The sequence below is a fragment of the Macadamia integrifolia genome, chromosome 6 (assembly GCF_013358625.1).
Source record: "Macadamia integrifolia cultivar HAES 741 chromosome 6, SCU_Mint_v3, whole genome shotgun sequence".
NCBI classification, from domain to species: Eukaryota; Viridiplantae; Streptophyta; class Magnoliopsida; order Proteales; family Proteaceae; genus Macadamia; species Macadamia integrifolia.
This window is the reverse complement of record NC_056562.1, coordinates 793,011-807,384: the sequence shown is the minus strand read 5'-3', so window position 1 is coordinate 807,384 and position 14,374 is coordinate 793,011. Positions and strand designations below refer to the sequence as shown.

Below are 14,374 nucleotides of genomic sequence, written 5' to 3'. Positions count from 1 at the left end.
GGGGGGGGGGGGGGGGGGGTGGTGGGGTTTCTGGAGTAGATGAGGCATCCAGCTTGTGTAAGGTTTCAACTTCTTGAGGTCTGAATTTTTGGCAATATTTGCATTCTGTCCAAATTTTCTGTCTTGGGAAAATATTTTAGATTTATAAATCTTATTAGGTTCTGGGTGTTTTTCTACATTGTCTGCTTTATCCATACATAATAAAAGAGCTTTTATATGTTACTTTTAAAATGTTAACTAAAGAATCCAGATTTATTGTGAACTTTCAACTTGTGCAAAGCTTCATAATGCGGGAGATCCTATTAGAGGTATTGTCATTTGTTTTCTTTCAATAGTTAATGACAGAGTCTATTTACGCTGCTGTTGCTTTTGATGTTCCATAAACATGTCCTTGGAGGTGATGCTTTCTACCACTTCCAGGTGTAATCCTTGGAATCTCATTGGTGTGATGCTAGTCTGACCTCATTGTACCATCCTAGAGTTGCATTTTGATATCAATTTGTTCATTAACAATAATCTCTATTTCCACTGTCAACTGATAACAGTACCCTAGCTGAGCTGCCTATTCTGCACTACCTTTCAGTTGGGCCAACTAACTCCACACCTTATTAGATCCTAGACCCCATCATCCTTAGTGTCCTATATTTCCGGCTAAATGAAATTTCTTATCTAAACTCTTGAACCCTTTAATGTTTGGCATAGCTTTTAAGGTCTTACATCAATACCCCCTGGGTAAAAACATTTGTGCAGAGTTCTGTTTCGGATAAAGTCCTTACCATCTTCAATCTACTTCATTGACCTCATTAGGGAAGCTTTATTTGTAGAATGAAAAGATTATTGATCATTTTTATCCATTGTTCGAGTACTGGAATATCATGGAATTTCTTCTTCCTCCTTTTACCGGGCCATCCTTATAGATGCAATTATTCTTCTGGTCGGCATTAGGAAGGAGTTGAAGGTATATATTAAATGCGTTTTGTTGATGGCATAGAGGAAGAAATGATGCTATTGAAGTTCTTTATCTCCTTGTTTTTTTTCCCCCTTTTAATCACAAAATGGGTTAAAAATCACCAAATCTTTTTTGCTTCCCAATCCCAACGTATTACAAACTCCAAGATTGGTTCTTGAAAAAAAGTTGTTTGTAGATTCTGACAACCAAAACCATCCTAGAACCAGGGATTCAATTATCGGCCTTTATCAGTGTCGGTTGATATGGTACTTATTAATTAAAAAACATTGTATCTTACCGTATCGAACCATAGTGTCAATATGACTAGATACAAGTTGATACTAATTGATAGTCAATACTATCGATTGATGCAGTCGGGCATGGGATACTTGGGGTTAATTTAGTGATATGATTATCTATTTGTTTCATTATTGTTAAGAGTAGTGGGTGTCTGTCAAGTAATTTGGGAGATATTATTTCAGTTGCTAATTTAGGTTAGTTTCCATTGTTACACTTAGGTTTTCTTTTATATAGCTTGTAACACGGTGGAGAATTCAGATTTGGATTTGAGAAATTGAATGAATAAGTTTTGGTTTGAAACCGTGGCTACCGAGAGGCATATGTAGCTCTCTCTCTTCTTTCTCTGTTCTTCCTTCCCCCTCTGAAATTCTATTTGTCTCATCTATTGCCGTCCCTCCATAATCGAACAAGGTTTCCTCTCCAAATAACCTTTCCGACATGAGAACAACTCAACTTCTTACCTGGCCTTGCTACTATTCATCTTACCCGCGTCAGTTCTGATCTAAGAAGGGCTTGCTGGAACTCCTCTGGCATTTCTCTATTTTCCTGTTGGTTCAGGTTGAAGGGAGCTGGTCTCCAAGTGACTCAAGCCCTAGGATCCTGGTTCTAGGTGCCTCCTTTACTGTGTGAATCAAAACCAGATTCAGACCTGGTTCTGCCATCAGAAACAAATTGCAAAATTTAATTGCTTCAATCCCTTAGGTCTTGATTCTATCTATCAGCTGGGTTTGATAGAGTTGGGGAATACAAACTTGCCCTGATCCTCTCTTGCGATTTGGAGTCCTTGTTGAGGCGTTAGATTGACTTGAGGATCTTCGCTGCCGCTGATTTCAGACTTCTATCGTGAAGTTTAAGGTTGAAGAAGGCAGATTCCAGGAATTTCCATGTAAGCACAGTTGCTTCTAATTATATAACACCCCCCTCCCCCCCAGGTGGCTGAACTTTAGTTCTGTTTATACCCCTCTTCAATTTCCAGATTAGCCTTCCTTTTAAAAGTTTTAACTTCAGTTAATCCCACTACTTATTCCCTTTATGTTTAGGGGTTTGAATTGTTCCTGAATGTGCAAAATTAATATTCAACCATTAATTTGAACTATCTATCATATCAATCTTGTGGGCCCATTAAGGACCCAATTACCATTTTAGAACCCGGATCCACATCATTGATTCTCATGTTTAAAACCTTTAGAAAACAGAGCAGCATCAGTGGCCACAGCCACAGCCACTGCCACCATTGTGTTTTTGTTCAGGTCGGGATATGATTCTATGTATACCCATGTTTCGAAGAGCCTCTTTCTTCACATCATGTATCGTATTCTTATTGAGAATGGGACATGTTCTCATGTATACCCATGTATCCCTCATCCTTTAATATCCATGTATGGGACATGATCTTACGTATGACACTCCAACCCAATTAAAATGTTAGAGAAGGCATTGACTTCATATAATAATAAATAAAATTTTGAACAAGGCGTTCAGGTGACTACTACCACTATTTTTTGAGTGGGAGGCTAGAGTACCAAGGTCCAAGACATTGGTGTTGCCCAGCGAAGGCGGTTTTTTCTAGTAAAAGAAATACTATGATCGTACCTAATTATTGGTTAATGTCCTATGATGAGTGTAGTGTATTAGGTCCGATCAGCTAATGTCCAATGATCAGGCCTGATGTATTATGCTTAAAAAAGTTATTTAGCATGTATCATAAGCATTTACATGCATTTCTTGACCATTTCCATCTATATCTTGTAGTGTATCTTGCGTCTCTTCAATATGATATGATATGTTTCTTAAAATCACCCTCCTAATATGATACCTGATACTGATACTTCAATCTTTGCCTAGAACCACTATGACTCAAATTTAGAAACTACATGACTCTACTTGGGTAAAGACTCAGATTCACACCCCCCACCCCCCCCAAAAAAAAAAAAAAAAAAAAAGAAGGGGGGTGGGGGGGAAAGGGCACATCACATATGAACCTGAGCCAAGCTGCTTGAATGCTGCACTCAACAAGGGGATTATTACCCCAGGTAGGTAATCCGTATTTACAAATCTCTATTTGTATATGTTATGCACTGCATGCCAAATGTTTGTTGAAATGCCTAAACCAACACTTGAGTTGTTTTTTGGAGGGATTTGTATGGTGATTGCACATGTGCATGTAATTTGGGCATTATATAAGCCGATTTCATTACTGTAATTGGGGGTGCCCAGTGGAGAACTGAATAGGGGTTTTGTGAACATCCCCACAACTATGACTGTGAAAATATGGGTTGTTGCCCTTGCCTTTGCATTACATTGGTTGAAGGAGGGGAGGGTGCCCCTGGGTCATTGTAGTGGCTAGAGCACAACATTCGGGTTTTAACCCTTGCCCTTGTGTTACAAGGGTTGAAGCAGGAGTTGCATCTCCTAGACCATTGCAATGGTCAAACAATGTTGAGTATTGGGTGTAAGAAATAATCCTGCTTAGGTTATTACCCTGTGGAGTAGGCCCACTGCCGAATCACATATATTATGTGTTGTGGATGCTTGTAATTTTAGGGGTATCAATCGGTTGGGCCGGGCCGGTCTTGGCTGGGCCTATACCCTTGCATCGTGATCTACCTATTTATGGAATGAGTCGGTCTCAGTCGGGTTCCGGGCTTTAACCGGGCTTATCCTAATCGGGCCTTAAAGGGGGGTAATGTACCAATAAAGCTTTAAACGGCTCTTAAACGGTCTTTAATTGTCTTAGATCTAAGAAAATTTAATATATTTATTAAATCATCAACAGTTTAGAAAAAATATTACACTTAATTACATTCAATAATTGATAAAAATATCAATATGTACCCTATTCTATCCAAAAAAATAAAAAAATATATATAAACGATTGGGGTAAACATGTCGGGCAGAGTCGCGATTGTAAACGGGCCAGGCCTGAGCCCAACATGTTTATAATCAGTGCAGGCCAGGCTGGTCTGTAGATAGGGCCTGATCGGTCGAATCAGTACAGGTTTGGGATTGACACCCCTGCTTGTATGTATTGTGGACATACAAGTGCTGTGGATGTTTGCATTGTGGTTGTGCTCCATTTGGTAGACCTGACCACTTGGTGGTTGCAAAGTGGAGGTGCATACAACTGTGTATCTGTGTATGTGTCTGCTGTATTTGAGATAGTGGCAGGAGTGCCATAGTTAACATGAGTTAGGTTATGCCAGTGCCAATAGTGTTGTGATCATCAGTGCAGGAGTGCCAACGCCAGAACTGAGTGAGTGCCATCGTTGGGAGTGAGTGCCATTTATATTGGGGATAACTAGGTGAGTGCTGGGAACTGTGTTAAGAGAATTTTTAGAGAAATTTTGAAGGCCCTAATTCACCCCCTTCTCAGTGTCAGTGAGAAAGCATTTTGTATTTGAGTTTTCCCCCATAGTTGAACTGATATAAACAAATGATGTAGACCTTCTGTTTTTGTTTTTGTTTTTTTTTTTTTTTTTTGTTTTCCCCTGACAATAACAAAATGATTATCAATAATCAATATATTACTGGGAATTATTTGTTTCTTGTGGTAATCTTGCAGCTGGAGAACTATGCAAAAACAGAGGAAGCAAAAATTGAGGAGCTTATAAAAACAATTGCAGATGCAGGTGCTAAAGTTATTGTCAGTGGGGGAGCTGTTGGAGATATGGCATTACATTTCTGTGAGCGCTACAAGTAAGCAAGTTTTTTCCTTTTGCAATTCCTTTATGGATCCTTGTCTATGATTTGCATTGGGATTAGGTATTGAATCATTGCTAGGGAATCCATGTATCAACACTTAATTGTACTTTTGCTTATTTTTATACTTAAATTAATATATGCCATTTAGTTGGGAGTCATTTGCATGTAGCATGCTGATTAAAATTTCAAAAGTATCTCTGCTGCAAATATTAATTGGTTCTTGGATGCGATTACTTTTTCTATAATCACTTCAATTGTTCTTCATCAAGGGAGTTTTATAGGCCATTGACAAAGTCTTGGGCATTGGCTTTAACCTAGGAACAGTCAGGATGCTGTCCAGCTCATTGGATTTGTCCATCCAACATGACCATATGGTTAACATTAGTTGCTTTTACAAACTGACCCTCAGTTGTGTTTTTGATATCTGCCAAGCTGAGGAATTAGATAACCATATAATAAGAATGGAAGGCGTAGTTTTGTTTGGTTGAGTGTTTGATTGAACCTTGGCCATTGAGTAACTGCTTTGGAGAGAAAAATAAACTAACTCTAGATGCCAGTTTCTTTGACCTGTTTTGGAAATATAACCCTGTGGAGAAGTTGCTGTCTTCATTCTTGGAAATTGTCGTAATTAGAGGACTCAAAGTGGAATATGTATTTTGGAGTTACTTTCTCACTGGATATGTAATTATGTGATATCCGAAACAGGTAAAAAATGACCATAGGCGATGTTGTAAGGAATGAGATGCATAGTCTCAGTCTTGTCCCAAGTATGACCTTGGATAGAGCCTATTGGAGGGAAAGGATCCATGTAACTGACCCCATTTAGCTGATACTCCTAACTTGTTTGGACTGTGCCTCTTTCCTCTTATTCTCATCTTCCTACTCTCATATTTCTCTCTCTTCTTTCCCCCTTTTCTGTTTGAACTAGTTTCTATTTTGTTTTGTATGGATCCATGTAGCTGACCCCATTAAATTGGGACAACGCTGAGGTTGTTGTATCCAAGTTGATGTGGCCCTTTGGAATCAATTTCTTTGTTGTGCAAGTACAAATGTGCTGAGTTGTTATTATTTGTAGGACATGGCTATTTGACAATGGCGTGTTGATGTGGACATGGACTTGTGCATTGACATCGATGGAACTGACAGGTTGGGATCAAAGATACTAATTAGAGCCTGCTTAATGTGGCCAGTCAACAAAACAAGGCTTAGGAATTGGAAATTACGGAGAATGGGTTTCTATTCTAACTCCAATTCGTTAGATTTAATTAAAAGCTTAGGAAAATAATTTGAGAATATATTCCTGCTACTGTGGAAATCCTTATTATGATAGGGAACTAAGAGTAATAGATCTGCAGAAGTAGGTTGAGTGATATTAAAATGGTCTGTTTTCAAGTTGTAATGGTCCTTTTGGTTGTGGGGGTTGATTGGACTGGATTGATTCCAATAATGGTTATGGTGGTTTTTGGTTTTGTGTCTTTTAATAATGTAGAAAGTGATGGAATGTATTTTTGGTTGAGGGTCTTCTGGTGGACTGATGTCAAATAGAGCATCCTATGCATACAGGTTGCCTTTTTTAGGAGATCATCAATACAATTTTTGCTTACATTTGCTCCCAGGAAAAAAAAAGAAGAGGGGGGGGGGTTTGAACTGGGTTAATGGAAACAACAGAACTGAAACAGAGAACGGATAACAGAACCCAAGGATGGAGATCTTGGTTTTGGAACTGGTTCTGGTCAGGCCCAAAACTGAGACATACTGGATCTTGTTTTGATGTTTCGACCCTGGGCCTCCCTGGCTTGAAACCCATGTCGAAACTTGAGTTTCAACCTTTGGTTTCGATTCGGCCAGTCCCGTAACAGTGACAACTCAGAGATTTTGGTCAGTTTCATCCAAGATTTAGTTCCATGACAGAACCAAATGTATGATTTAAAACAGGGTGTAAGCGAAGTAGCAGACCTGCTGTAAGCTTCAACGTGGATCGAATCGATTGATACCTGCAAAGCAGATGCAATCACATGATAGTGTCAGAAGAAAGAGGATGGAATTAGGAAAGGGAGGACTGGCCACAGTGAGCACTACAAAAAAATTTACATTTATTTGCTTTGCCTTGTTTTCATTCAGTTTAAAAAGATGAAAAGGTAATAAATTCCCTTTCACACTATGGAACCCTACTAAATTAAAGACTTGAAGAAAGTCTAATTTGTAACACCCTTTAGAAATCATATTTGATGCCTAAAAAAATTTAAACCCATTAATGCCAAAACTAAGGAAATTATGTCTATAGTCAATTAATGACTGAAGACTGAGAGCATCATGATACCTTGTTGGCCATGGCTGTGGTTTCTGGTCATAGTGAGAGAAGATGACAAAGGAAACAAAGAGAAGAAGAAAGGTAATGCAAGAGTAGATTACAAGAAACTAACCCCCACAATTTATAAACCCCAAACAAGACAAATAGGACTAGGAAACAAGGGAATAAGACCATCAAATAAACCCCCAAGGGTACAATACCAATACAGGAACAAAACCAGTCCAAAACCTAACCCAATAGGAGTGAGAAAGACCTGCAATATGGCTGAACAGGGAGAGGTGCTGCCAGGTCCGTAGGGCTCCAATTGAGCTGCACTCTTGGGCGTAGGTAGTCCCTAGGAAGGGTACAAAAACCTAAAAATTTGAAGGACTTCCGACGGTCAGTTGTTGAGATATTCACTTTCTTGAAAATCAGACCTAGGAGAGAGAATTTGTCAGAATTCTGCAGGGACAGCAGCTGGTAGCCTTGAATGGTTCCATCCAAGATGGATCGATTGATCCACTAAAGATGTGGAACAGCCCCAAGCAAGACCAGGCAGATCAGACTTCAGATGCAGGAGATATTGGAGATCGATTGGACTTCAAAATTGGAATTCCTTTGCTGGTCGATTCTGATTTAATAGGGCTTGACAGATCTGAAAATCCTCTTGGAAATCTCACAGCAACAATAATTAAGAACAAAAAATAGTAATGGAAACTAAGAAAAACAAGATGGAGGGTTGAGAAGGATGAAAGATAATAAAGGAATGGGTACCTCACCCCTCAGGTTTTGGGTATCACACCCCTCAAAGGTTTAGGCATCTCACCTCTCAATAACAACTTTTAACTAAAGAGTACTCACTCAATATTTCATTATTCAAATTTGAGAATTGATTACATAAATTCCTCTATTTAAAGAGGGCAGAATAGAAATCCTAACATAACTAGGAGCGAGTTTCCAAATAGGACTAGACACTCTTAGTGGGACTTGGACTGATAATAGGACTAGATTAGAACTGTAACATGGAGTAGGACTAGAACTCCAACATGGAATAGATAACTAACTAGTCATTCACTAATAGGGAGACCCAAACTGACTCAAACTGAAATAACGAAGGAAATAGAATCAAAATAGGATTCTAACTAAACTAATGAATTAAATCCCGTTTTCCTACTTTCTACTCATATTTTAGGCTCATTAAAGTGGCCAATTACAACGAAAATTCATGGGATCAAAGGCCCAACACGTACATAACCTAACCCAAGGCTTATTTGCAATAAAATAATCCCATCAAGTGACTTATCTACATCAAAAGGTAGAAGTACAAGAGAAGAGAGCAGGTGGAAGAAGTAAAAAAAAAAAAAAAAAAGAGGGTGGGGAAGAGAATGAATAGGAAGAGTGATTGTTATATATATCCTGAAGGTTCTGAACCATGTCCGTTTTCCAGATATTGTGAATGCCCTTGTTGTCATCCCATTTAATAGCACCAAAGTCAACTGGGTCCCACTAAAAAGTCTTGTTGATAGTTTAGATGATACATTACACTTGAGTTGCACATTCCATGAAAAGCGCATAAAACCAGGTGTTGAACAGACTAACTACTCACATAGATCGCTGTGGTGCTGTAAAAGAACCTTGTTAATGAAGTAGATGCATTCTGATCTGTAAGGATAAAAAGGCTGTCGGCTTCTTTATTATCTTCCCATTTATAATACATGTGAATTGGGGGGAGGGGGAGGGGGGGGGGGCATTGCTTTCTGCAGTAATATGATTTCAAACATACCTACAAAAATGCACACACGTGCTTACACAAAAACATGTTTGACTTTAAATTTCAGTGCATGATCTATGATGTTTCCTAGAGCATCAAGTTTCAGTGCATTGAGAGAGAGACCTGTTTTCTCTTTTTGTCTTGTAGTGCTTGAGTTTGTGGGCACATTTTTTGTTAGTTTTGTTTCAATGGGCAGTTATCTTGGGAGCAGTTTGAGTTTGAGCTGTTGACTTTGTTATTTTCTTGTTATTTTAAGTGGGACTCACCATTTGTTTTCTTCATTTATTTTTTCTTAATTGGTTCTTTTTCTTCTATTAAACAAGATGGTTAGCACTTAGCAGAAAGAAAAGGTACTGAATCTGACATTGTTTGCTTACAGACTCATGGTCTTAAAGATCAGCTCAAAGTTTGAACTAAGACGTTTTTGCCGTACAACCGGCTCTGTTGCACTTGTAAGCATTTCACCAGTTGGTTTTATACAAATTCCTACTGATGCTCCCCTAATGCACTTTTATTATCTTGTCCACAGCTCAAGCTTAGCCAACCCAACCCTGATGAGTTAGGATTTGCCGATTCTGTTTCAGTGGAGGAAGTTGGTGGTGTTCGGGTATGCTGCTTAGACCTTCCATCGTTGCAGCATCTTGATTGTATTTGTTTTTTCCCTTTTGCATTGTTGCTAAATGTACACATCCCTTTAACTGCTAACGAGCATGATTTTATTCGAACTCAGGTCACCATTGTGAAAAATGAAGAAGGTGGGAACTCTGTAGCAACTGTAGTATTACGAGGAAGCACTGAGAGTATATTAGACGATCTTGAGAGGGCAGTTGATGATGGTGTTAATACTTACAAGGTATTCTTTGGAGAACATAACTGTAAATCAGATTCTTTGCATAGGTTAATCTTGAATACATTTTAATATTTTAGTTCAGAAATGTTTCTTTGGGTGCCTTAAAATGTTATTGCATAGTGTCTATCATATAAGATCACCGAGGCCAAAGCAATTATTTGATAATACATCTCTCTACCTCAGTCAATGTGCAGGGACAGCCGGGTTGTTCCTGGGGCTGCGGCAACTGAAATAGAGCTGGCAAGGAAACTTAAAGAGTTTTCTTTTAAAGAAACAGGGTAAGTCTCTCTCTGTCTCTCTCATTTATTTTTCTTCATTTTTGTATCCTTTGGGTACATTTGCGGTTTTCTTCCATGGGCTGCAGAAGCATAAAATGACCTTAATGGTCTCCTGCGGTAATCCCTGAGCGTATAGAGCTATGTGGTGATGCACAAGAGTCTAATGTTTCAACCGCCAGGGAATCAGGGTTGGAATATGGTGGGTTTAAGGATAAATTATAAAAAATCAAAACAGGATACTATAATAGGTCTGTGAACAGTAACTTTTGAGGAAGGTAGAAGAAGAAATAGAAGAAAATAGTACTTGAGAGTAGCAACAAATAGGTAGCAGCAGCAAACTAACTGCAAATTAGAAGGAAAAAAATTTGATAGTGGCCAAGAGGAAGACAACCCACGGATTTCTTTCATTTCTCCATATCCAACTCTATTTTGTCCAGTATGTGAAGTTGTATTGGAAGAGTAACGACAATTTCAAAAGGAAAGAAATAACATAAAGACAAACTCTCTAATCTAGGACTTTCCATATTTACCTTAATCTTTTTCTGCATAGCTATGATGACCCTTCTAGAAAAAAGATATATTAAGCCAAAAATTCATATAGATCATAAACTTTGTTGGACCTTATAAATAGACCTATTACATCATTAAACCCAAAACTAAAATTCAACTGATACTCAAAATTCAATACACTTAAAAAAAGAAACTAAAAATATATAGGAATAAAATGACTGTAGAACTTGGGACTGCTTTATTACAATGCTCTTGATGGCTTAAAGAAAATCCGGAGTACTCTGTTGGGAGGGATTTTAGCACCCTCAAGGTGATGCTCCCACATCATGTAGTCTAACAAGACATCAATCTGGGGAAACCTTAATCTTCAGCAGAAACGAAAAACCAAATAAAGAGGCAACTGCTGGTGCAAATCTGTAACTGCATAATATTCTTGCAATAATACAAAAATGAATCATTAAATAACCTTAGAATTATAAGTTGATCAATTTGACGGCCTTTTCATCTTGCCTCCCTTTCAAATCCTCTTAAAGATCACGACTCTGGAGGGAGAGAGGAGGTTTTCTCCTCTTCTTTACTAGGAAAAGAAGAAAACATAGTCTTACTGAGAACATTACAAAAATGGCTAAGATTCTGCTATCCATTTATTTTCATTGATTTATTCTAGCATGGCTAGCAGGGTCTGATTAGAAGAATATCGATTTCTTCAATTGCAGATTGGATCAGTATGCTATAGCCAAATTTGCAGAAAGTTTCGAAATGGTACCTAAAACTCTGGCTGAGAATGCTGGGCTCAACGCGATGGAGATCATATCTACACTTTATGCTGAGCATGCAGCTGGAAACACCAAAGTTGGAATTGACTTGGAGGAAGGTGTCTGCAAAGATGTGACAGCTAAGAATATTTGGGACCTCTATGTCACCAAGTGAGCTGTTTTCTGACATTTTATATCCATATGTAGCTATGAAACCATCTGATGTTGTTCTTTCCTGTGCTTTTTGACTCTATGGAGTTGGTTTTATTTCATATGCTTATATGATAATGCCTTTTGGGAGTCATTTTCTGAAATGACTATCTCAACTATATGAGTTTCAATAATGATGTGCGATGGGAATAAAATCCTAATAGAGGCACTGGGATCAATAACACGAATACATTTTCTTTTGTGCCTGGATCTTGGTCTCTCCCATAGGTAGCTAGAAGTTTACTTCCCTCCCCCCACCTTTTTTTTTTAAATCTACATTCTAATCTATTTTTCTGATAGTCTTTATCTTTGTAGCCACTAGCCGTTGCCTCATATTAACCACTGTCAGATTTGGATGCATTAGAGATGATTTATGTAGCTGAGATTTGAAATTGCGATCTTAGATGTTGAAGGATGTAAATCGGGATTGGAGGCTCAGTTGCTCTCTAATTTTTGGTTGAACCCCTTAATTTATGACTCATGATTTCTTTTTTTTTGCCATTAGAGCAGTGTGATTCCTCTTTGTGGATTAGTTTTAAGATGAATGAGCATGTTGTATTTAAGATTTGCCATATTCGAAGACTTTCTGCTTTTTGTGTACGAGTATGTAGTTCCTGAAATATTTTGTTCTAGGAAATATATTTGAATTATATTGTTGGGCTTCGTTTCAGGTTCTTTGCTCTTAAATATGCTGCAGATGCAACCTGCACTGTTCTTCGGGTAGACCAGGTAATTGTCTGTTACTTTTGAGTTTAATGGCTTTCCTTGTGCTGCAGACCACATAATGCAGCAATTGGTAGTTTCCTCCTAATAACCATGCCTGCCTGCTATGTTTGTAGATTATAATGTCGAAACCAGCAGGTGGCCCAAAGAGAGATCCATCTGCAGGAATGGATGAGGATTAGTGGTTTAGTTCAACGGTCTCGACAGTAATTTTACAGGCACGTTCTTTGCCCTAGGTGAGGGATCCTCTAGTTTCCTTATTTTTTTCGAGCCCTAACATGTGGCGAAAAGTTTTGATTGCATGACAGAAAAAGATGAACTTCCCTGCAAACACCACTTTGTGAATTGTTATGATAATTGGTGTTCTGCATCTCTATGTATGCCTCTTCATTCTTGTAACTTACAATCACAACTTAAGCTGTGGTGATATTTATGTTTAGTTGTGTTTCTTTGCAACTTAAGTGTTGTTGTGGTTGCTGATTTGCAAGGCCTTGGCCTGTGCATATATCTGTGGTCTTCAATCAATTAGTTTGTAGTATTGTGGAGTTCGTGATTTTGAAGGAGGAGAACAATGTGCCGTGCAAGCTAATGAGCATCCAGGTTGCTTAGGAGATTGCAGAGACCCATAATGATCCTGCCCCGTTGTCATCCCTAGACCCCATTGACTTCTTATCCTAAATTACAGTTGGGTTGGCAATGAGGTGGATTTTAAGTTTTTTTTGCCAATTGCGACCACCTCTGACAAGACTATATTAAAGAGCGTATCCAGTGCATGAGGCCCTCACATGTGCGCAGAATTACACAGTTTTACCCTGAGAATGTAGGCGTAGAAGAATCAAATTATGTCAAGAAAATACTATTTGTTGATTGATTGTACAAAGGTTTGCAAAGTCGGAACGTGAAGAGAGGAGAGAACATGGAGGAGGTCTGTGATCTTGTGAAGGAATGAAACCCTAAATTCATAGGTGGGAAAAGTGGGAGATAGCACAAGCATGTGTTCCTCTCTCCTCCTCTATCGCTTTTAAATTTCCTTGCTGTCCAAAAAACCTAAAGTGACTGATTGGTTGGTGGGAGACAGAGATTCGTTAAATTATAACACCTCTAATTCTCAATTAGTAATTTTCCAATCAAGGACACCAATAACAGATAAAAGTACAAAACATGTATGTTTAAACAAGTTTATTACAATTTTGTTGTTGGTAAGTTTATTACAATTAAACTATCAACTTTGTAATATTGCACGACAGATCTACATGAATGGAAGTATTTACAGTCACCAAGCTTATCCGTCAGAAAGCCTTACTCAAATAATCATGCCTGTTGATTGGACACAAAACAATATTTGAAACCATTAGAAAAATATTATTAATACTTTATGTAGACATTTTGTTTTGTGTCTCCTATGACTATAAGTAACTGCAAAAAGTCCAATCGGGGTATACCTATTGGCACTGTACTAGGTACACAATTACATGATGATTCAATGCCGAGAGAGGCCAAGAAGAAAGATAGCCAAAAGGTTGCCTAGCATTGAAATACACAAACTTTGGACCAACACGACGATCTTTACTCCCAGAGACCAAAAAGACATTCGTGAAATTTCTAGATAGTGATGAAAGGAATTTTGTGGAACTTCCTGTATCTTGCATTTCCAAATTATAACACTTTATAAAATTACCGAAGTAACCCCTTAGCGGGGGAGGGAGGTTTGACCTCTCAAAATGATTTTAGAAGTGGTTCTGTATTTGCGATTAGGTGTATTTATCATTAAATCCCCACTACTAAAAGATGGTACAAAAATGTCATGATTTTATCAAAAGCTGTCGAGTAAAGCCCACATTTGGAAAAAATTTTCATACATACTCTATAGCAAAATCAATGTCTAATTTTTATACCATTGGATAGTATGCGTTACAAGTTTTCCAATGGCACTTAGCTCGCAAAAGCGGACTTAAGGAAAGAGATATGAATTTTCAAAGATTTAAGGGGAAAATATGTAAAAAAAGTGTCAAGTGGCATATGACCATGTGGCCCGG

General features: G+C 38.2%; 1 protein-coding gene across 1 annotated transcript in view; it reads left to right on the top strand.

Moving 5' to 3' along the window:
• LOC122082476 (T-complex protein 1 subunit theta-like) overlaps positions 1–12,794 on the top strand; it is a 19,343-nt gene extending 6,549 nt beyond the window's left edge. Inside the window, exons 6-13 of the mRNA XM_042650072.1 lie at positions 4,812–4,945; positions 9,392–9,464; positions 9,542–9,619; positions 9,743–9,865; positions 10,046–10,140; positions 11,367–11,576; positions 12,287–12,344; positions 12,455–12,794. Of these exons, the coding sequence (XP_042506006.1) occupies positions 4,812–4,945; positions 9,392–9,464; positions 9,542–9,619; positions 9,743–9,865; positions 10,046–10,140; positions 11,367–11,576; positions 12,287–12,344; positions 12,455–12,520 (837 nt within the window). The 3' untranslated portion in view covers positions 12,521–12,794. The remainder of the gene's footprint in view (positions 1–4,811; positions 4,946–9,391; positions 9,465–9,541; positions 9,620–9,742; positions 9,866–10,045; positions 10,141–11,366; positions 11,577–12,286; positions 12,345–12,454) is intronic.
• Positions 12,795–14,374: the final 1,580 nt, after the last annotated feature.